We start from the raw sequence: 26,089 nt of genomic DNA on the forward strand, positions 1-26,089 counted from the left end.
CTAAATCTCCTAAAGCCTTTAAAGTAGATTTTAATTTAATTTTCCAGGATTTCTTATCATCGAATTTGTGTTTAAAATCCCTCCCATTTTCATTACTTAAAATTTTGCGTTTTTTTTAGATAAGTTGTCAGCTATAATTATAAAACGTAATTTAAATGAATAAACACATCCTCTTGTCATATTAAAATAAAGAAGTCTGATTCTTGTAATATTTTTTGTATCAGAAGGATTTATACTGTTTATATTTTTAAAATTATACACGACTACGTAATCTAAAAACCTGATGTGGATACCACATGACTTCCTTGTACGCATATTAAATTACATGTTCACATTTTTAAAAAGTGAAGAAAAAATACAACGAAAAATTGCTGAGAATGAAGAAAAAAGTAAATAATTTTCCTTCACCATCAATGGCAACCAAGGGTCGTCCGTTCGTTATTTCAGAGCATGTGAAAAAAAGCTAGACAAAGATGTAAGCTATGCAAAATCCATACAATTTTTTTTTGTGTATAAAATGTCAATTCCACTACGTTCAAAGTCTTTTCAACAGTTTTTTTCGCAGCGAAGAAGCTAAATTTTTTTTTTATTAAAAAACAAACAAAATTAAAATAGTTTATTTGTAATTGTAATACTTTTAGTTTAATAAATTGTTCATGTCTTCTTATTATATTATTCAGAAAATGACATTTTTTTGCATGCTTTTTGCCTAAGGTACGTAAACGAACCATTTTATTCCTGAGCGATATTGATTTTTTTGTTGATATGAAATTATTTCTAGCTTTATATAGTTAATAATAGATGAAATAAAGGGTTTATTTTAAAAAAAATTGCGTATCTTTATGTCCGTAGGCTAATGGGTTAATAAATTTGTTATAAAATTGGATACCTTTATCTACGTCAGAATAGTCGATCTGCAAATTAAATTTTCTGGTTTCATTTCCAGTATTTCATGCACTGCGTATGAGTAGAGTAGACAGAAAATCAATCTGATTTGTTTTTATTATTTATTTATGACGTATAGTACTTTCTACATATACATTCTCCTTCAATAAACTTGATCTTGGGTTTTTTATCTACAAAGGAGGGGAAATTGGCATTTTAAGTTTTTGTATACATTTTTTACTGCGTTTTTATTTGAAAATTTAACCATTATTTTCTTGAAATGATAACATGACGTTTAAGTTTGCATGTTATTTTACAAAGAAACTAGACCTTGAGATAGATTTTATTACAGTATATGAATTTTTTGAAATAATTATGATAGACTTACACATGACAGAGAGAGAAAAAAAGATCACGATATTTCCTGATGACCTTGACGTCCCGGCTTAGAGAAAAAAAATATCAATTTAAACAGAGAACTATAAAACAATTTTAACTTTGCTATCGGAAATTAATCGCATAATAATGACAATATTGATAATAAAAATGTAGAAATACAAGAAAACTCAATCTATTTCATGTTTTACACCAATAATTTTTAAAAGCAAACAAATTAGAATTGGAGAATAATGTCGTAAAAATTACTCTTTTGCTTCATTTCAATTAATGTAATTAATAGTACTTATCTGATATAATTGACTGAATTGTTTCTACTTCAAAAAGAATGTTAGCGAGTTGTTTGACAATAAAAATTAAACATATTCGATGCGCCATTAGACCAATAGAATTATTATTGATTGGAAAAAGAAATTTCACAATAGACACGCGAATTAAGTAAAATGTAAATTATTTGTTGTTAGTAAATAACAAAATTACATTGAAAGTAGTTAGTACTTTGTATTATTATTATTTCAATAAAAAAGAAATTCATATAAAAATATTTTTATTTATTGTAATAACCTTCATACAACTCATTAAATAACGATAAAAATTCAAATATATTCCCTTCTTGCTCACTGCACTTGAATACAGGTGTACGAATATAAATACAAGCAAACTTGTTAAATAAGAATCTTATAAAATTTAAGAATATTAGAATCTTAGACGCTTAAAATAGTATAAGTAGGAACATAATATCAAATTAATAATATGAAAGTGAAAATTAAGCAAAATACTTTACTAGGAATTGTATATTAGTTAAAAAAAAATATATATATATATATAAATAAATGAGAAGGAGTATAACATTTACCTTCTTTATATTTGTACCTTTTTACCTCATGCACATTTTTTTTATATTTATCTTATTCAGAGAAATATAAAAAAGTCAAGGAATAAACGATCTTGATATAATCTCGATATCGATGGTTTTAAATTTAAATAAAATTGAGAAAAGAAAGGCGATTATCAATGTGTGGACTGCAAAATGAAGGATCACCAGTTTGATATCTTCATTGAGAATAGTGTGACACGTTTTGTTCAAAAGTTTGAAGTTTATCATCTAAAATGAAATGAAGGATAGAATCGAAATGAAATTTTGAAGAAGACCACGTTTCTAAATTAGGTTAGAAATGAGGTCATTTGAAATATAATCAATGTGATGATAATACATATAAATATATATTTTTTTTTTTTTGGGGGGGGTTTTCAGGGTCATCAACTACTTTGGTCATGAGCCCCTTTCCACTTTAAAAGAAAAAAAAACTTAAATTTTTCACACTTCCAATGAAAATAGAACAGTTAATTCTTTCTTGCTTGTTATAAATACAAAAATAATCACGATGAATTTAGATTCTTGAACGTATCACATTTATCTATTTACCGCGTAGGCTTTCCTTTCGGCCTTCCTTTCTTGCACCTTTTTTCCATTCTTCTTAGGCTTCGACTACTGATGACAAAGTATCTGAGGCCTTGGATATGGCATCTTCCTCCCTTTTTATACCAATGATGTTCTGCGGCTGAAATCAGGTGATGACAACTTAGATGGAGTAGTTAGCATCGTTATTATCGAATCTAGACTTGATGCGATCGCTAGTGGTATATTCTCGGCGGCTGAAGAACTCAATTCAATCTCCAAAGATGTACTTGGGACGGCTGAAGTACTCGCCCTCTCCTTACCTGTTTTCTGGGCTTTTGGAGGTTCCATAGGTGCGAGTTTTATAGCATCTAAACCCGGCGCTTTCTTTGTTATTACTTGCATCTCCATTGCACTACTCTCAGATTATTTCTGTATTCTTGCCACATCATCCTTTACCTTATGACTGGACGAAGTGATTTTTTAGTTTTGTCAGATATCTCCTTACCTTTACGTACAACATCGATTGGTGGTGTCATGGTCACGGGTTTTGCTGCTTTTTTACGCTGAGAAGACTCGTTCCTTGTGTCAATAATGTCCATCTGGGAACGAGTTCTCACAGGTTTTAACGGTTCTTTCCATTGAATAGATTCAATCTTGGTGTAAATGACTTTCTCTAACATTGTAGCAAGACTTGGTGTAAGCGTAGTAAGTAACCGCTCTACGTTAACTTTAGATGACTAAGGGGCAGAAGCTGCTTCTGCATAAGTAGTTGTCGGTCGAGGCGTTCTATTGTTAACAATTTTTCTCGCTTCAGGATAGCTTACCTATTGCAGCGTTTTAACCTCCTGAATGGCCGTTTCCAATTTATACACCTAATGTGTGTAATTATCACTTAATGTGTTTTCATTCCAAACACGCAGATTTCTTGACCTTTACCGCAATGTGTCCGAAACGTTGACACTAAAAACATCACATAGGTTGCGGGATGACTGCACGTACATCTAGCCAATGTATATCAGCTCTTATTTTCTTCGAAAGTTTGGGCCTATTGAAGGTCAACACATGCACGGCTGAAGGAAGAACCTCACCATTTCTTCTCATGGTTAACCTGCGGCATTGAATGACTCCTTGACTCGACATTTCCTGTACTATTTCTTCTACCGTGCAATTAAGAAGGTACCGGCAAAAAACGACTCCTTTCGATGAGTTAAGCGAAATATAAGGTTGTACAGACACCGCGAACTCACCGATCTTCTTCAGCGACTAAACTTTTTGGCTTGATTATCGTAACAGTTTCGAGGTACAATCCATTAAAAGTCTTTCGAATATCCTTGACAGGACCATCAGCACAATTAGTAATCTCTCTGACACTTAAGATTGAGCTGATTTGCTGAAAGTTTCCATTCTCCCTTGTAATGACTGAAGGTTTGGGCGCATTATTGCCAAACAAGGTTTTCCTCAAATCTCTACTGATTCTGTCAGTATTTTTTCTGATTTTCTCTGTCTCTTTACTACATTATCTCTTTGCTTGTAGCGAATCGGCTGTTTCTAAACAAGAGTGTTTACGTGCACCCTCTGCCACGTTTTGTTGTTCAAGTTGTTGCAGTGTATTTGATCCCTTCTGTAGCAAGGCTAGCCGCCGGGGTACATCTCCACTCCAGGGCTCCTAACCTTGGAGGTCCGATCCGGTACTCCGATGGAGCCGGATTCTGCCAGGACATATGCCTGGCAGAAAGCGGATGCGCAATATTTGCACTGACCCCAGGCTCCTATTCACCGAAGCTTTCAGGGCTCCCATGCACCGACATACATGGGCACCTTCGCTATATGCTTGCTATTGTAGGGGGCATGTAGACAATGAAAGGGTCTCCGTTACACCTGCAATAACATTGACCCTGGCCGCTACAACACCACCTCTAAATGTGGTATGATTCCATTTCCGGATCATTTTGAATGTACATGATCTACAGGTAGCCGAAAAATTCAATCTAAACTAGTAACATGTAGGTGGAAGACAGGTCAAATAAAAGATCACATTTCCGAGGAAAATAATCGGAGCCCTGTTAGCTAGCTATATGTATTATACGTATGTACATCTGTTGCCGCCCTAGACGTGGAACGTAGGTGGTGTGTTCCGGACGCGGGGATTATCTACTTTGCTAACGCTGGAGCCAGTTCCGTAATCACATCCTTTACGTTGAAAAAGCTGCAGGAGATGACACAACTTGTGCATGAGACATTGTCTTCGGCGATTTAGTTTTAACAATTTCCTTCGATTCGACGTAGCTCACCTTTAAAGTGGTCTTAATCTCTTTGATTGCTACCTCTTCTTTATTTATTGGAAAATTTCTAGATTTTGCCGAATGATTCCCCCTAACAATTGGTGCACAGAGGTGGATCCCTGCGTGGATCATCAGGATGGAGCGGTTCACCACAAACACAGATCTGTTTCTTAGTACAACGTGCCGCTGTGTGTCCATACCGCTGACATCCAAAGCATCGTAATGGTGTCAGGACAAACGGACGGACGTCTGCTCTGTGAAAACCAGCCTTTATCTTTTCCGGGCACATTGGCTTGTTGAATGTTAATACGTGCGACGTAGAGGTTTGTACTTCTTCACTGCACCGGGTGTTCAAATGACGACAAACTATAACTCCCTGTTCACAGAGTTCCTCGACGGTCTCCTCTTTGGTGCAATTCAGCATGTCCCTGCATAAACTACATACCCTTCGACATATTCATGTTCCGTGTGGTGATACTTCAACGTCTAATAATCCAATCTTCTTCGCCTTTAACAACCGTGAGAATTGTAGGTCGTTGACCGTTTCAATGAACAGTCCTATTGCAGTCTTCCTTACATCCTTTACCGGTCCACCAACAGCTTTCTTGATGCCTCGGGCTATCACGAAAGGACTTGTCTTGCTAAAATTTCCTTCTCGTCTCTTAATTACCAAATATTTTGGGTAATATAGCTTTGCCTTTCGGTCGAAACTTGGATCGATCCATCTTCTCCCAAAAACTCTTATTTATCGTTAAACTCGACACTTTTCCTCCTCTTCACCTGCGAAGACAGAGGCTCTCCAGGACGATGGGTTTTTCGTGAACCCTCTGCCACAGATGTTGTGCAAGTTGAAAAATCCATAGCCTAAATTTTTGCCAGTCGACATGTCACAAGGTGCGGGCGGAGAGACGGTTGGGCGTGTCCTGGATCATAGATCCTGCCTGGGTTCCTCCACTCCGCCACCTCCCAAAAATTTAACCCAAACCGGGGAGTTAGGTACTGCCTGATCACGATACCCATATCCTAGGGTTCGCACGTAGCAGTAAAGGCTCCGATACCCTTACTCACGGGACAATCCCTGCCAAGGGCAGAAGCGACTGACTCACAGACTCACATCAGAAGGCGCAAGACTTCGGCAGAGCAAGCTCACAGCAGCCCATCCTCAAACCGGCTCCACAATCGAGAAGGGTAATGGGTAATCCCCAACCTCACTTCGCCCAGCGTCAGCAAACAGATCATGATCATACATCGCTGCTGCAAACAGAAAAACCGAGAAGCACAACCGCAACCAGCTTGGACAGTTCGAGACCGCCAATCCCGAACTCCACGAGGAGCAAGACATTTCCCCGTTGGCCGACATAAGTGAAGGTACCGAAGTATCACGTCGTTGCCCGCCCCGAACGAGTATGTAGATGTTATTGCACGGACATGAGGTTGGATTTATCCTGGACATTATAATAAAAGTAATAATTATTATTATTTCACATATTATTAATCGTTTGATCCAGATAAATCGCTTTATACCTGGTTCATGAAAATGAGTACGAGTTTGAATCTGGATATAGATTTGATAAGAGTTATACAAACACAAAATCTAACTAAATTATTCTTCTTCTCTCCGTTACACAGTCTGGTAAAAATTCAAAACAATAAAAATCAGACGTATGCTTATAGTACAGCACAACTGTATATTTAACTGTATCTTTAATCTAATTTATAATTTGGGATTATTTTTATTTTTTACAATACTAATCTCAAACTGTACAGAATTTTCAATATTCAAATTTAGAATCGGTTTGTTAAGAGATTAATCTATGGAACGTGATTTTCATCTGATATTTCTTTATTATATATATGTGGTTTGTTATAAGTACATAGAGAATCTGTGAAGCATAACGTCTGTAAGAAACACTGTTTGGTTGAAATGATGAAATGATTATTGTTATTAAATAGATGATAATACGTATATTATGGTTTTTAAAAATTTCATATTTTCTATGCGATTAGTACGAAATTCCCTTGTGGTATGAAGTTTTATTCATCTTTTCGTCAATTATTATATTAAACGTGTTGTGTTGCAGTCGGTCATGGCTGTATGTTAGAAATGATCGTCATTCAAAAAATGTTCCCAAATGAAGAGAATTGAGAATTAAATATGTACATATCTATACATATAAAATAACGAATTCAGTCATTCACAATCAACGTCCAGCAAAAATTATGCTAACTAAAATATGTTCACTGAAAATAAATTGATGAAAATTTGTATACACGTTCTTGGGATGTAAGTTCACATTAAGAAAAGATTTTTGAAATTACGAGTTTAAAGGGTTAAAATGAAGCAACAATAAAATTTACTATTTTTGAATTTTTCTAAAACAAATGTAGCTATCAACTTGATGTTTTTTGTGTTAATCTTCATGTGAACATTTAAAAACCAACTTCCATATTTTTCGACATTCGACCTTAAAAGGGATGAGGAAACGTAAAACATTTTGAACAATAATTGCATATTTTCTCCATTTCCGACTATACTGAACGAGATATTCACTTTGGGTTTGCAAATACTCTTCCAGATAAATATTTAAAAACAATTTCAGGTTTTTTGGTATTTCGATTTTTTAATGGGTGCGACGGCGTACGGTGTGGCGGCTCGACCAATACAGCCACTGCCACTGTTATTGTGTGTGCGACGCGACTAGCTTCACCTGATTCCCATAACTTGACTAAGAAAAAAAATTAAAAAGATTTTTTTTAAATCAAAAACACTACAGGTGTTAGTCGGATAACGCTAACAACTGTGAGAAATACATTTTCACCGTACGAAGAATGGATAATCAGCTACAACCCGTATTTTTAAGATGAGACCGACTATTTTGAAATCCGCATTCCTCAGACCACTGTTAGTACCGATTATAATATGCTAAATTTTAGAAATAAAACGCCTTCTGATGCAAAACCGCCATATTCTTTAAGGTTCAGATTATCGTACGTTTAAAAATTAGTATTGCGACCTGGCAACCGGTATTTGAAATTGTAAGGATGGATAATCAGCTACAACCCGTATTTTTAATATAAGACCGACTATTTTGAAATCCGCATTCCTCAGACCACTCAAAGTTTGGGGCCCTGTATTGACCTAACTGTTGCTCTGAAGAAATTACAATGCGCTAATATTTTTTATAGATTGAATAGGTTTTAATTTTTATCATTATTATTCTCATAAGCATGATTTTAATTTAATGAACACAGGGATGGTACATACGGGGCAGAGGCCTCTGGCTAGACGGGAAAACTGGACCTGCTAAATATCCCCTGATTGCGACGGAAAACGAAATTAACTATATAGCTCGGGCGAAGCCGCGACCGGGATGCCATATATATATATATATTGATAAAACATGTCATATGAACAGGAATTAACCAATAGAATCAATCAACGATGCGGGAAAAAATCATTTTATTATCTGATGATATTTCAAAAGTAAAACTTTCCGAAAAAAAACAGATATCGTTGTTGTCTAATGATATTTATTATGAAATTATGATTTAAAAAATGCTATTATATTGTTGTTTTTTTTTTTTTTGTTTCAGAACGAGAAAAAAATGGCTCACAGGAATTTGAGCTACAAGGACGCGGGGCGTGGCTTAGCGAAGAGGGGGACAATTTTCGTTATGCAAATGCTGTTACACCTCCAGATGGACAATTTCCTATGCAGAATGCGGGACCAGTCAAATTTGAGCCACCTTCTGTACCTGTTATATTCGTTTTGGGTAAGCAAATTAATTTTTTTTTCTTTTTTCTTTTTTGATTAAATTATTTTAAGAATAATTCTTAAAATCATATTGCTGTTATTTAAGAATAAGTGACTATTTTTGTTAGCAAAGATTGCACGTCCATAAAAAATTTAAACACAAGGATAAGTTAAAATATTTAATTTTCTAAATATCAGTCTACATGACTCATGCTACCAGACAATGATCTGACATCCAGTCCACTTTATATCTTAAAAACTCTTTTTAATATTTTGAGGAAGCCCCAAGAGATATTAAACTTTATACTGGAATGTATTTAGACTAGATAAATATTTAACAATAATGAAAATCTTAGCGTTTTATTAAGGCACTTCTGAGAATAAAAAAAAAAAAAACTATAAAAAAATTAAAAACATGACTGCAAAAAAATTTAAAAAAATAGAAAAAAATTGAAATAAAGAAACGATAATAAATCGAACTAAAAAAACACCCAGAAATTTCGCTTTTTGGCAAGAGAAATATTATTCTTATTACTAACGGGAATTTTATCCACGCCACAGCAATGTTAGTCTACCCGAGAAACACAATGCAATGGTTTAATCCAAATTTAAAGTTAGATGGTCACAATCCAACCAGTGAATTATTTTTTGATCTGCATCTTTAAGTTTTCAATTCCTTTTAAATATTTAAACATAAATTTATGCGTCTGCAAAAAAAGTTACAATGAATGGTACAAGATTTTGAGACACATCATTAATAAAGAATAAAAAAAAGCAAAGGACCGAGAATACATATAAGAAGTGAATGTGAAAAGATGTGGATGTCATTTTTTTAGTAGTTGAAAATATTGCCTTGTCTTTTACGACTATCGTAGTTTTTTGTAGTTAAATAGGATATTCATATTTTCATTCGATTCCAATTTTTTGTTGAAAAACACTTTTCAAATAAACACTAAACTAAATGTATCAATTTAACAACATTGACAATATGTTAATTTCAAACCCGCTAGGACTTTTAATGTTGTATTTCTGGTCGATATTTCTTCATATAGGATTCCATCTAAACATATCTGGATATAATCATAGTGCAAAGTTGGATGCACCTAGTGTCTTGGAGAAGTCTGTTACGTCTGACCCACTGAAAGGCATAATAATATACGAGTGTATACAATTAAAAATGAGTTACAGATTTTATATATATTTCACTCCTTGTAGGTTTCAAAACTGTACGAATGTAAAATTGTTTGTTTCGAATCCTTTGAAGAAAGTATTATAAAATCAAGTTTTAACTATTGTATTACCATTTGTGTGTGCGCCTCGAAGGATCAATTAGGCGACCGACTTTTATTATTAAATCTAAGGTTTTATTCGACTTTTTATACTTCATTACTGTAATACAAATAATTAACTGGGTTCACTCGCATGTAAAAATTTGGAATAAACTATTCATTTCATAAAAATGTTTGAAAATTGTTTCGCCCGTTTTCCTTACATTTTACGGACTTAAACCGGAAGGAATATGTCAGTTTTTATGTTTGGATATTCGAAATTCCTTTTATTGAACATAATTAATAAATGAAAGGGAGAATTATATCTAGCATCGCATCGTGTAGTCAACCAGAACAGGGAAAAATAAAATCGAAACTTTTTTGTTCCATTTCTTTTACGTTAACTATTTGCAGTGTTACTTTATAAAAAATATGTTACTAATATAAAAAGTAAAACCTTAATTTAATAATAAAAAGATTTTTGCTATTTCACTACGAACACGAAGGGATGAAACCCCTTATCGAGCAACGATCGTGCTTATATAACATTTAAAATCGACGATCCGTGCATCAATTTTGATGCATCCTTTCTTCTACCTAACGTTTTATTAAAAGATAAGTAAATTAAACTTTTATTAACATAATATTATTTTAAAAATTGTTAAAATTAAATATAAAGCGATACTAAGTGACAATATTAAGTTGCTGACCGTGCAAAAATATATTTTTTTAAAGACAGATTTACCTATGTTTTGTTCGATGATAATTATCGATCACCTGAATGAATTATAATGAAACTGAAGGATCATTCCATTGAAAAATTGATCTATGCTGCAATGAAAAATTTTTAAGTACAGTTTATTACACAATTATCAAATGAAATTCGAAGCGATCAATTTTTTTTGGATTCTATTGATTCAACTTACCTCAAATTTATTTTTCACTTTGTGATATTGCTGATCTGGTTTTCTAAAATAAATCAATATTCACTTTTTTCATCCAGTAATTATTAATTTTATAATAAAATTAAATACAGTACGTAAAACCTTTTATGTTTTGTTAAGAACAAAATACTTCGTCTTCTTCAGCTTTCCTTGCTTAGTTATGTTTTCCGTTATTGGAGTTCAAAATGTAGGTTAAATTTACCTCCTAATAAAATCAATGTTATTATATCACCTCAACTCAAAATCTATCGTCCAAGATGATCAGGACTCTTATAAAAGACTAATCTGTGCTTTAGTACTTAAATTTCAAATCGTATGTTTAGAGTAGAATATATTTACGTTTCACTGGAAATGTAATTTTAAGTATAATACTATCTAAATTAATAATATTCTGCTATTTGGAATGAAAAATTGACAGAAAATCTTGATTGACACTGTTTTTTGTTTAATTACCTCCATTATTAAACAAGAAGATTTAGATATTAAAAAGGAAGCTGAAAAATTTTAGATTTAGAAAACGTCTTGATGCTTTGTATTACAAACAAACTTCTGAAGCCTGGATTAATAGTACCTCCTATCTTTCATCTGAACTGCTCTATGTGCTTTAATTTTGTCAAACTGGCATTATCTACGCACGCGTGTGCGCACCCACACATACACACACACACACACACACACACACAAATATATATATATATATGTTTTTTGTAAGTTCTGGTACAAAATTTGATTTCAGTTTTGTCATTACTGACTCTTATAGAGAAAATTAATTCAAAATGATTAAATAATCGATCTTATAAGGTAAATTTATTTTTTTTATTATAACGACATAGTAACTTTACAATCTGTTCAGCAAGATAATTGAACAATAAGTAAATAAGATCTATTTGAACTAACATTAAGTAGCCACAGACCCAGCGGCTTGTGACTTAATAATGAAATAGAAGAGCACTCCGTACGGCCACACCATAAAGTAACCTAATTGAAACGATAAGGCAAACCAGGAATATTGTTCCTCAGAAATCTTGAAAAATCACTGATCGTGTTATCTAATAAATTGACCGCTAAATAATTCGGATGCCGGTCCAAACTATTTTGATACCGTAGGCTAACCAGACAGATTTCCTGCCGAACGGTTCGCAACTTCATTGTACAGATCATTGCACATGATGCTACTACTTATGTTCCAGGGTATGTTGAGCATTATCCGTAGTGTTTGTCTGGTAGCGTTCAAGTACGTCAATACTGGAATCGCATGTCTTACTCCACAATTCAAGCCCGTATGTCCAAAAAGGCTTCAAAACGGATTTATAAATCAATAATTTACTTTCTGCTGAAAGCTTATAATCAGCCAGTATATGTGTTTAAACTTTAGATCCAACTGTTCCCGCTTAGATGTGATGTCTCGCCCAAGTAAGTCGTCGATCAACATAAAAACACAAATATTTATAGTCGTGAAATCTCGGAAATTAACTGAAATCAAGTAAATTAACTCAATTTTTTAAAATAATAATCGATTATAAAGCGAAAATAACTCAAAATCTTTAAATAATCGATCTTATAGAGAAAATTTTAATCAAATTTTTCAAAGATTTTAATAATATTGTTTCTTATTTTAATATAAAAATTATATTAAAATTATATTAAATTTAAAAGCTCTTTCAGAAATAATAAAAGAATATCATTTATCCAGACAGGTAAAAGAAATTCATTCCCATACATTCTACCTTCCCTACATACATTCTTATCCTTACCTTTTATATGCCTTTTATCAAAAATATATACCTTTTTCTACCTGTTTTTCTTCCTTACATTTATAATTAAACTAACGACACCTTACAAATTTTCTAAATGTTTATAATTTTTGACCGATTTCTATTAGTATATATTTTGCATTTTTAAACTATCTTTTTCTCTCGCGATATCCAATTTTTTTTTTTAATTTTGATTTTCTCAGTTTCGTCTTCACAAGATAAACACGTTTCCGTTATAATATTTTTCATCTTTTGTTTGTAATTGTAAAATTTTAAAAACGCTTGTGGCCTATAATAATTATTTATGTGGTTTGTGTAAGGAAGTATAAGAAATCCTTCTCTCTTTAATAATTCATTATCTTACGCGAATTTAATAGCTTTATTCTTTAGAAATCCTTTTACGTAACAAACATACCGATTATTCTACTCGACCTGACTTTTGACTTGCAGTCATTTTATAGAATCGTTTATTAAGAAATTTCTAAATTCCATTTCCGAATTTTTCTTTAATTCTTTCCAACAGGTTTCAAATTTAGAAACTACAATTTTTTTCCAATTCCGTATATTATCTGTCAAGTTAAATTTTTTATATTTTAGACTCGATGCTCTCCATAAAATTATCTTTCTTTTTTAGAAAATCTATTTCATCTTTTACCTCTTTTCTTTTCTTTTAAACATTGAAAATTCCAGATATTAAGGGTTCGATTTCTTTTTTTCGCTAAAAATCTTTAGATTACTATTAATATTTATCCTTTTTCTAGATACATCTAATTGAAATTCTTTTGTACATCTACATTATTTGATATTGTAAACAAAAGCGAATATGTTTAGTGTAATATGTTTTACCTTCTTTTATAATACACTACATTTTAATTAATTTTTTTTTTTTTAATAACATCGACCAAATATAGATATGTTATTAAAAGAAAAAGAATCAGAAATAAAATCTACTAATCTGTACCTTTTTCCCGACTTTGTAGGTAATTTAATGCATAACCATAATTTTTCCCGTTCCTTATTACCTAGTTAAATAATTTAAAACTACGTTAAAGACTAAACAGCAAATAGCGTTTAAAGAATCTAATATTTTTTCCAATGTTCTTCATTCAGTATCTTATAAAGTAGTGTTATTTATAAATGTTAGATTTGTTTCTAATACTTCTAAACAATTGTTTGCTGCGTTTTTTATCATTTTCCATAAAATGATGGTTAATAAATGTTGCTTCTAATCTAGTTATTACAATATTTTTTGCTTCCTTCCATACTTTGTTTTTCAAAACTTTGTTTTAATCTTTTATCTAAACAATTAAAAAAAAATAATACGTAGTTACCCACATTTTTATTAACGCCGCCAGATTTTAACTGACAAAATTAATGTTTCGAACGCGGACTTACCAACGATAATTCTAAATACATGCACCGACCAATAAAAAAATTTAACTGAATACTTTTTATAGAACTGAGTTTCATATTACCTAGCTAATTTACGCTAGAGAAAACGCGTTTTACTAAACTTGTCTTAATTTATTTAATTGCTTTTTGAAATCTACAGCACGATTAATAACACTGATAAACATAATTTTTGTTTCCTAACATGTGATACATGATTTTAATCTGTTTTTTGATGCTGAAAACGGATATGAACTCAGAATCTTTGTATCATCCACATTTTTGAAACATTTTTAAATTTTAATTAATTTTTTTTTTTCATTTTCTAACGTACAGTTAGCATTTTACGCTCCTATATTTTATTTTGATAGCTTATTTTTTGTTGTTTAACTTTGTTAATATAGTTTGTAAGCTATAAATAAACAATACCAGAAAGAGAATAAAATCACATCATAATAGTCATATTATCATATCATATGATATGATATCGTATCTAATACTGAATAGTGAGCCTTCATGGACAAGATTAATCATGTCTGTGCAGGTCAAAACATGTAGCTGAAAACACAGCTGTGTTGTTTGCATGAAACACTGGATTTAGGAATGAATTAACTTTGTTCAGTCTTATTGTTTATCTTAAGTTTGTTAACAGAGCAATATCAAAATGTCTCGAAATTGTGTAAATGATGCTGATGCCTTTTGTTATGTATGGGGTAAATTTACCGTAAAATCAAATAGAAAAAACATTACACCTTTAATTAAAAAAGCATATTATTTGTGTTTGCACTATAAAATTGGTTATCAGGATAAGACATGGGCTCCTTATATAGTATGTCCTAATTGTTCTGTAAAGAAAGTGGCTGAAAGGTACACGGAAGGCTTTGCCATCTGGTTACCTATGGTTTGACGTGAACCAAAGGATTATGTAACCAATTATTACTTTTGTTTAACAAGTGTGTATAGATTTTCTAAAAAATCTAAACGTACTGTAAAATATCCCTCATTGCAATCTGCAATCAGGCTGTACCTCACAGTCAAATTATTCCAGTACCTGAGCCACCTGTGAATGTATGTTTCGAAAGCAGCGATGAAGAATGAGGCAGTACTGAAGAAGACATTAATGATTTTGAATTATCTTCCAATAAAACACATATTAAATCACAAGGTGAATTAAATGACTTCGTTAGCGATTCAAATTTATCAAAAAAATCAAGTTGAACTGTTAGGATCAAGAGTGCAAGATTGGAATTTACTTCAAAAAAATACAAAAATTTCCGGCTTTCGAAGTGCACAAAAAGAACTTTTTCAGTACTTTATTGATGAAAATAATTTGGTTTATTGCAGAAATATTGATGAATTTAGGACAAGTTCATAAACCTGAGGACTGGCGTCTTTTCACAGATTCGTTAAGTATAGTTTACAAGTGGTTTTACTACACAACGGGAACAAATATCCTTCGATACCAATCGCTTATGGTATTAATTTGAAAGAGACATACGATGTGATGAAAGACGTTCTTGAAAACATAAATTATAAAAAAAAAAAAAAACATAGCTGGAACATATGTGGTGATTTAAAAGTTATAGTTATTTTTTTAGGCATGCAGTTAGGCTATACTAAGTGCATGTATTTTCTTTGCGAATGGGACAGCCGAGTTTGGGGTGTTGCCAATGTGTGGAAGAAACGGGACAGCTTAACTCCAAATGGGAAAAATATTATTCATGAGCCCTTAGTAGAACCCAAAAATATATTTTCCCCTTTCCCAATATCAAGCTAGGACTAATGAAAAATTTTATAAAAGCAATGAAGAACGATAGTCCCGGATTTTTGTACATCAGGCAGAAATTTCAGAATTTAAGGGAAGAAAAAATTAAAGAAGGAATACAACTTCTTTAATATATTAAAGAAGGAATCATTCTAAGACAGGTGTGGCCATGTAAAATTATAAATTTTACCGATTTTAATTACATTTTCCCATAATTTTTTTTGAAGCGTAATTTATTTAAAACTAAGGGTGATAGAAAAATTGTATTTACAAATCTTTAATGTACGCAAAGAAGCAATTCAATAATGGTATACTTAGAGAAACATTAAACATTTTTTTTTGTCTATTAGTGAAATTAAAACAATGACAACACAAATTCACTGTTTAATATCGCAAATTATACTTAACATTCACCGCCCTGAAAGATTACTTCAGTAACTACCCTACCAGAATAGGAAAGCCGATAAAAATTAAACCAATGACAACACACATTCACACTTCAATACCGCAGAATTCACTTAACATTGACCGCTCTCAAGAGGGCAGTAAATGTTAAGTGCATTCTACGATATTGAAGAGGAGTACTCAGAGGTGTATTGTAGTTCTGAGGAAGAGAGCAATGATGCAGTAAGAAAAAAATATTTATTTAACTGAAACTGTAAATTTCAATTAAATAAATATTATTTTCTCACTGATATCACATTTTAGTTTCATTATAAACCTATGTAAAAATATACACCGACCTACCTGAATTTTTTTATTAAACGTATTTTTCACGGTGGAAAATATTAACTAGCTTGAAGGCCACCGATGATGGAAAGTGAAGCAAAAAGAGTGAAGTTTTTTTTGAATTCGAGTAATGAAATTATATTTTTTCAAAACAATAAATAAATAAGTGAATCCAAATACAAACTTAAGAATTAAGAATTAGGTTTGCCGTATTTCATACGGCAGTTCTTATTTAATTTTTGGCCATATATATTTATATATATATTACTTAAATTCATTGTTAACGTGTCTAAAAAAAAAAAGTAATTTCTCCCAAAAAGGAACAGATACTACTAATCAAATTTAATATCGAAGAATATTTTTTACAATACTTGTTTCAAATTTTATTCGATTTAATATTGAAGTTGAAATATTTTGCTAGAATGCTGAGTGCTTCTCCAGAGAACGAATTAAAAAAATAAATAAAAACCGGTTAACCCGTTCGACCACGAATGAACAATAGCAAACATTTTCAACTTGGTTGAAAATGTTTGCTATGTAGCGTTTTCTTTGTTTGAACTGCACTATTGCGCTACAATATAATACGAGTATTGTAATACTTAAATATGTTATGCAGCCACAGAAAATTACTTCAGAGTTCTTTCTGGTACAATTATTTAAATAATAGTTATATTTTTTGAAGATTTTTATTTTATTTTTTTGGTTTTTTGTCTACAGATAGTTTATGAGGAATATCTGGCACAAATTTTATTGTACCCTAAATTTTTTTCGACAAAAATTGAAAAGTTGAAGTTGTATTTCTATTAAGTTGTAAAAGGCGTACTACAACTGCCGTATGAAAATGTGTTTCTATAGTTGTACAACAATTTGTAATTGTTGTTATTGTTTTAAAATTGCAAAAGAAAATTATAAATGGAGCCTGAATTAACATTTCATGCATTGATAATTGGATACTAGATGTTTTGTCTTATTACGTGACAATTAGATGCATTTATAAATTAAAAGCGATTACTACTAATTTTAATTGAAACACCTTTTAATTGTTATAATTGTAATCGATTACTAATTGCGAACAATTTATTTATTAATTTCTAAATAATATTACGTAATTATATAATTATTTCATCACAATAACTTGACTAGTAGATTGCTGGCTTTTATTTCAGAAATCAATTGGAAGTTAAAAAAGCTGTAATTATAGTAAGTAAATAATAAAAAAATTGTGCATATAAGTAGAAACCGGTTTGACCTAGAAAACTACTCCGTATCTGAAGTTTATGTTTAACAAATGATATTAAGAAATATAATAAGAAAATAAAGATTTTTTAAATTGCTTTTAATTAATTAGTACATATGAACCTGGAATAAGATTTTAATAAAATTCATTCATATCGGTTCTACTGTTAGTTGTTGAATAAAATCTTAAAAAATTATCGAAAAACACAATTTAATTCAAAAGATACTTAATTTCCGTAGTCTGTCAGATGATATGTCGTTATTCCTGTGAGAACCGACAGTTTCTGTATGACATCAAATGATGCTAAAATTTTAGATATGCACAAAAAAATGAATACTATAACTAAAAATTTATTATAACATTGGAAAGGAAAAATGTTAAGAAAATTTCCTACCCCGTAAAATGATGTAAAATAAAAAAAATAAATAAATAAAAATGTTTAAATAATTAAATTTTTGGTTCTCCTACCGATATTGAATTTCGTTGTTTTTTTGCCAAATTTACAGAAATATACCTTTGTAAACGAAAAATTAATATTTCTTCGCAATTTTCATATTTTAAAATATTAAAAATGTATGATGGAGGAACCTCATTTACGGGCGCCTAAGTAGTGTCGGGCTCGCTAGCAGGTTCCACCAGTTATAACCAAGAGTGGATATGCACCTGCGTACTACCGTCTAAACCTCCACTCCTGGCTTCCCCCCTACCTGGTACCGCTAATAAAGCATTTCATCAGAAAGGGGGAATCGCCCGTACACACAGTCATAACAAATCAACAGGATATCATACACGACACAAACAACACCATTGGAATCAACACATACAACACAAAATACGCTGACCGACAACAACATATTGCACAAGATCCATACAGAAAACAGGATAAAGCTTCTCACATCCACAACACCCACGCGATACACACCCACAAAGCAGTCAAGACGGAAATCTCAGACACACTAGCACTCCAAACGTCTCACCACGTACCGATGGCCAATTCAGACACACGAGCAGTGTCCCCGGCCTAATCGCGCCCAGGTGACCTCCACGGTGGGGGACCTCCTAATCACTCAGCCGAGAACCTGTCCGCCCCCACGCCCACCGTCGCCATTCTCCTCTGCGGAACTCTTCATATAAATGCAGCTTCCTCATGACCGTCCTGACAAATCTTTCCACTGTGCCTCATCTTGTAATAGTATCTGTAGTATCCTCAGGGCGGAACGTGCTCACATCTCAGGTTGCCCAGCATCTCTCTACGCTCTATGGCGAATCGCGGGCACAGAAAGAATACATGTTAGGGGAGGGTCTCTTCTACCTTGCACTCCAGGAAATTTGCAGACAGGTCGAGCCCGAATCTGTACAAATGACCTGAATCCCCCATGACCCGCCAGGAATTGTGTAACTGAAAATCTAGAGTGCCGTGGGTCCTCCGCTACCACCTCCTGATGTCCCTAATAGGGCAAATTTTCATATTTTAACCTAATACGAAATTTAACCTAATTATTTCGTATTTTAACCTAAGACGAAATCGAAGGATATAAAGGTTACTTATTAGTAATTTTACACTTTTTTTTCAAAAATCGTTTAAATTCATGAATGCACTAATACGTGCTTAACAATCCATTTGTTAATTAATAAGCAGTGCTTAGAATATACTCTCACTTTGTTTTGTGAACTTAATGTAATAGTATAACCTGTAAGATATTTATTTATAAAATTAAAACATTATTTTATTAGAACAGAAAATGACAATAATAGTTTTACTTTATCCAAAACCAGAAAAGAAATTCTTCTTATTTAAACAAAAATTAAGATCTTCAACGGTTTATTAAGGACAGTAAGACGAGTAAATTTCTGCATTAATCATAAAAATTTTTACTAAGTTTGTTGAAGTTGAAATTTTTTTCAAACTCAAACATGAATTAATTCTTCATTTTTTCAGAAAGCAATGTAATCCTTTTTTTCAAAATAATAAAGAAATCAGTGAAAATACAAAGTTATAAGATGTGATTAGTGATTAATTATTAGAATCCACTACCAAGTTTTCAAGTTGTGAAACATTATTCAGTTTTTTAGAATGAATAAATTTTATAATCCTAAACAATTATAATCAGAAGAGCACAAATAAAGAGAAAGAAATTCAAAGAAAAAAATAACCAAAAATTTAAAACTATAATCTACAAATATAAAAAAACAATAAAAGCCTGTTAAACTCATCCTCATTAGGGCCAAGAACGACTTAGAGCTGAAAATGTACGCTGTTATCGCTGTTAATCAATCTTAAAAAATTTCCAAAATTACAGAAAAATTTATATCTATAATACAATTTTACTTTTTTTATAGTGAATATAAAAGGATATAGTGGAATCTTCTTATATTTGTTATTAATTTCGTTTTTCAGATCACTGATAATCCACAGAAAACTGATGTTTTACTTGATCGATTTTCAATAAAAATAGCACAAATAAAACTATTTTCTGAACTAATTATATCTATTATTCCTAGTGTGTGTTTTGCAATCTGTTCGACTAGTGAACAATAAGACCAGCTCTCTACTGGTTAACTCGTCATCGCAAATCAGTTGTTTAACAGCTGGTTTTAGATAATCGAAGGTTCTGAAGTTCGAATCCTAATAAAAGCTAGTTGCTTTTATATGGATTCGAATACTATACAGTGGCTACCGGTGTACTTTGGTGGTTAAGGTTCAATTAATCGTACATCTCAGGAACGGTCAGCCTGAGTCTGCACAAGACTATACTTCATTTATATGTCATACATATAATCATTAGAGGGGGGTTTGCTAATTCTTCACTGATTGAACAGATTGCAAGTACACATTAAGAAAATAAAAGTAAGCTAAATAAATTAGATTTAACTGTGATTATAAGTTAACAAAATTAGTTTGGGTTAACGATATTAGACAATGTGATAGATTTGATGAACTACTTTAACATACACGCACACATATTACTGACATTAATGTTTATAAGATTCATATTATTCCTCTAGTAAATTATATTTAAATTCTATTAAATAAACAACCTAGTACAAAATATTGAGATAAGACATAGCTTACTTTAATTTTTCATGAAAGTACTTTCGAAGGATCCCGCAACTTCAGTCACGATTAAAATAATATCCGGTTGGCATAACGAATATTATTTTAATCATGGTTGAGGTTGAGGGATCCCGCGAAAGTACGTTCACGAAAAATTAATTTAAGATATGTCTTATCTCAATATTTCGTACAAGATGATTTATTTAATAGAATTTATAATTATAATCTCACCTCTATATAAAGAGACGTCTCTTTCGTTTGTTCCCGATAACCACGAAAACCTACTGAACTAATCATTTCGATATTTCAACTGTTTTTTTACGACTCGGAATTTAGACCATAGTTATAATTTCACCAATCGCATTACTATATAAACCATAAATAAAAAAAAATGTTAAAAAATAATTAACCTAGAATTTCTTTCAGTAAATTTATTGTCATTGCCTATATCTTTTTTTTTTTTTTTTGTCTTCAGTCATTTGACTGGTTTGATGCAGCTCTCCAAGATTCCCTATCTAGTGCTAGTCGTTTCATTTCAGTATACCCTCTACATCCTACATCCCCAACAATTTGTTTTACATACTCCAAACGTGGCCTGCCTACACAATTTTTCCCTTCTACCTGTCCTTCCAATATTAAAGCGACTATTCCAGGATGCCTTAGTATGTGGCCTATAAGTCTGTCTCTTCTTTTAACTATATTTTTCCAAATGCTTCTTTCTTCATCTATTTGCCGCAATACCTCTTCATTTGTCACTTTATCCACCCATCTCATTTTTAACATTCTCCTATAGCACCACATTTCAAAAGCTTCTAATCTTTTCTTCTCAGATACTCCGATTGTCCAAGTTTCACTTCCATATAAAGCGACACTCCAAACATACACTTTCAAAAATCTTTTCCTGAGATTTAAATTAATTTTTGATGTAAACAAATTATATTTCTTACTGAAGGCTCGTTTAGCTTGTGCTATTCGGCATTTTATATCGCTCCTACTTCGTCCATCTTTAGTAATTTTACTTCCCAAATAACAAAATTCTTCTACCTCCATAATCTTTTCTCCTCCTATTTTCACATTCAGTGGTCCATCTTTGTTATTTCTACTACATTTCATTACTTTTGTTTTGTTCTTGTTTATTTTCATGCGATAGTTCTTGCGTAGGACTTCATCTATGCCGTTCATTGTTTCTTCTAAATCCTTTTTACTCTCGGCTAGAATCACTATATCATCAGCAAATCGTAGCATCTTTATCTTTTCACCTTGTACTGTTACTCCGAATCTAAATTGTTCTTTAACATCATTAACTGCTAGTTCCATGTAAAGATTAAAAAGTAACGGAGATAGGGAACATCCTTGTCGGACTCCCTTTCTTATTAGGGCTTCTTTCTTATGTTCTTCAATTGTTATTGTTGCTGTTTGGTTCCTGTACATGTTAGCAATTGTTCTTCTATCTCTGTATTTGAACCCTAATTTTTTTAAAATGCTGAACATTTTATTCCAATCTACGTTATCGAAAGCCTTTTCTAGGTCTATAAACGCCAAGTATGTTGGTTTGTTTTTCTTTAATCTTCCTTCTATTATTAATCTGGGGGCCTAAAATTGCTTCCCTTGTCCCTATACTTTTCCTGAAACCAAATTGGTCTTCTCCTAACACTTCTTCCACTCTCCTCTCAATTCTTCTGTATAAAATTCTAGTTAAGATTTTTGATGCATGACTAGTTAAACTAATTGTTCTATATTCTTCACATTTATCTGCCCCTGCTTTCTTTGGTATCATAACTATAACACTTTTTTTGAAGTCTGACGGAAATTCCCCTTTTTCATAAATATTACACACCAGTTTGTATAATCTATCAATCGCTTCCTCACCTGCACTGCGCAGTAATTCTACAGGTATTCCGTCTATTCCAGGAGCCTTTCTGCCATTTAGATCTTTTAATGCTCTCTTAAATTCAGATCTCAGTATTGTTTCTCCCATTTCATCCTCCTCAACTTCCTCTTCTTCCTCTATAACACCATTTTCTAATTCATTTCCTCCGTATAACTCTTCAATATATTCCACCCATCTATCGACTTTACCTTTCGTATTATATATTGGTGTACCATCTTTGTTTAATACATTATTAGATTTTAATTTATGTACCCCAAAATTTTCCTTAACTTTCCTGTATGCTCCGTCTATTTTACCAATATTCATTTCTCTTTCCACTTCTGAACACTTTTCTTTAATCCACTCTTCTTTCGCCAGTTTGCACTTCCTATTTATAGCATTTCTTAATTGCCGATAGTTCCTTTTACTTTCTTCATCATTAGCATATATCTATCATTTTATGCCTATATCTATCATTTTATATGGCAGTATCGACTTCTTCAGATAGTTATTATATGATTTACTAAAGTTAATGTCACCGTACATAAAAGATTAAGTTTTATTATTATCGTAATATACGTAAAAACAAATTTGTTTCACAATAAAATTGAAGGGGTGACCATTTAAAAAGTGAAAAGTTGTTATTCATCCAAATTAATCTACTTTATCCGGTAAGTAGTGAAATGATAACTCTGAGTGCAGTAGCCAACATATACGTAATTATTAAAAAACTTCCAATTTTGGAGATTAAAATTGGAACAAAAAAATTTCTAGTTTTTGAATTTCTATACGCGTATAGCGTATATTTCTGAGAGTTTATAGAAACTCCCAGAAAAGCATTACTTGAATGCGACTCATCTTTGCATCCTTAATAATAGTGTTCAAATAAAATATGTATAGCGTTCAAATAAAGTTTGTGGCAAAATTATTGTACGACACTGACACCTGTATTTAGAAGAAAGCATTTGTAAAAAATTAATGTTATTTTTAAGCGAAAGTTGTTTTTGCTGTACCAAATAATCCCTTTTCCTCGTTAAGAAGATTTAATTTTCTAATTTTAAAAATTTCTAAGATCCTCCAGTCCTTATGAGAATATTCTGGTTGTTCGACGTTCCGTCTGAATGTGTACACTATCATGAAATCTCACTCTTATAGATATTTTATGATGAATTATCAAGAAACACGGTGAAATAGTTTTTAATTTTTTTTTTAGATTAAATGAGAAATGCCTCTCTGAGCTCAGTTTTTCTACATATTACTATGCACATTTACGTTTTTTTTAAAACTTAAAATGAAATTTTTTAATTTTAATTTCAGGTGGGCCAGGCAGCGGTAAGGTGACCCACTGTGATAATTTGATGCAAGAGAAGAGGGGTATTGTGCATATTAACATGACTGATTTGCTACAGCAATATACTATAGGAAACGGTGAGTTACCGTACCATAAACTTTCAATTTATTCTCATTCGCATACACATACACAGTGATTTGTTTTGTTTATGTCACCTCAACTAACTAATGTTTGTTTACTTGAAATTGTTACTAGTACAAAATTAACTATTAAACACAATATTTTAAGAATAAATGGAGTTTTAACTGAAACCTCCGATCGACTAAACCTCTAAACTTTGTTCATGGAATATCGTGTGAAAGGCTCGATTACTGTGCCGGGCATATAGTTTCCTGCAACCCGTTTTTCATTCTAAACGGCTAGACACTTAAATTTTAAAATAGAAAGTGATGCTCGTGATATTTATTTCGATAAAAAACTACTATTACATTTAAATGTTATTAAATTATTTCTTGAGTTTAAAAATAGATTATAATAATTAAATTTGGCTACAAAGCTCTTTTCTTTTTTTTTTTTTTTTGTCTTCAGTCATTTGACTGGTTTGATGCAGCTCTCCAAGATTCCCTATCTAGTGCTAGTCGTTTCATTTCAGTATACCCTCTACATCCTACATCCCCAACAATTTGTTTTACATATTCCAAACGTGGTCTGCCTACACAATTTTTCCCTTCTACCTGTCCTTCCAAAATTAAAGCGACTGTTCCAGGATGCCTTAGTATGTGGCCTATAAGTCTGTCTCTTCTTTTAACTATATTTTTCCAAATGCTTCTTTCTTCATCTATTTGCCGCAATACCTCCTCATTTGTCACTTTATCCACCCATCTGATTTTTAACATTCTCCTATAGCACCACATTTCAAAAGCTTCTAACCTTTTCTTCTCAGATACTCCGATTGTCCAAGTTTCACTTCCATATAAAGCGACACTCCAAACATACACTTTCAAAAATCTTTTCCTGACATTTAAATTAATTTTCTACAAAGCTCAGATTTTATTAAAATAAGCTGATGTAAATGAAAAACAGTTTCCAGAAAGAAATTAATTATTTCAAAAAATTTCATTACCCTAATTTGTCGATACCCGAATAAGAAATAATTTTTTCTAAGCGTCCAAGTTATTTACCACAAAGAAAAGAAAGCAATAATAATAAACTGTATGCGTATAAGTTTAGAGAAAAGATTTATTTATTATAGGAGAAAGGTTTTACTTGCATGCGTGGCCCAGTGAGTGACAGTGTTTTCATATATATAAGGGTAAAATTTTTAACTCCTATATTTACAGAATTTTATACGATCTTATAAATAAGAAAATTCTATGTATACACGTTCTCTCTTGCACGCATTATCAATATACACGTCTAAATGTACACAAGCGTGCATGTACACACACAGACACATTTAAAATTTTACCTATCCATGATGTGTTCAAATAAATATTATAAATAACCTTGGTGAGGTTTGCGTGTTTTGCCGCATCTATATTCTGCTACATCTAATTTTACAACAAAAAATTACACACAACTTTAGATGTCAATAATTCTCTTTCATTTTATTTTATAAATTAATTAATCTAAAAAAAAGTCTAAAAATAAGCAATATTTATAGTACAGTTAATAAAATATTTAAAAGATTACTTTTTAAAAATTACTATTTGTTAAAGTTTGAATTTTAAGAAAGGTATTTTGTCTACTAAAGTTCATTACTGTTTTCAAGATGATGAATAACTACATCTTTTTTTAATTTATAATACGGAGAGATTCGGTTTCACCTGAATTTAAAAATTTACTGATTCATAGAAAATTCGTAAATAGTTTAAAAAAATTATATAAAATGATTATTATATTAAAATTATAATGAGTAACAATGAAAAACCGTTTCCAAAAATAAATTATTTCAAAAGATTTAAAATTAGATCCGCAATTTCGATCATAACACATTTATCATCAGTATATTAATGAGAGTTAGATAAGTTACAAATAAATATAAATTTGAAAAATAGAGTTATTGAA

The 26,089-nt window shown here is 31.6% G+C and overlaps 1 protein-coding gene across 1 annotated transcript in view; it reads left to right on the forward strand.

Moving 5' to 3' along the window:
* LOC142320144 (adenylate kinase isoenzyme 5) overlaps window positions 1–26,089 on the forward strand; it is a 113,199-nt gene that overhangs the window by 27,971 nt on the left and 59,139 nt on the right. The window contains exons 2-3 of the mRNA XM_075357825.1: window positions 8,560–8,739; window positions 24,049–24,159. Of these exons, the coding sequence (XP_075213940.1) occupies window positions 8,560–8,739; window positions 24,049–24,159 (291 nt within the window). The remainder of the gene's footprint in view (window positions 1–8,559; window positions 8,740–24,048; window positions 24,160–26,089) is intronic.

This window comes from Lycorma delicatula, chromosome 2 (genome assembly GCF_047948215.1).
Source record: "Lycorma delicatula isolate Av1 chromosome 2, ASM4794821v1, whole genome shotgun sequence".
Lineage (NCBI taxonomy): Eukaryota > Metazoa > Arthropoda > Insecta > Hemiptera > Fulgoridae > Lycorma > Lycorma delicatula.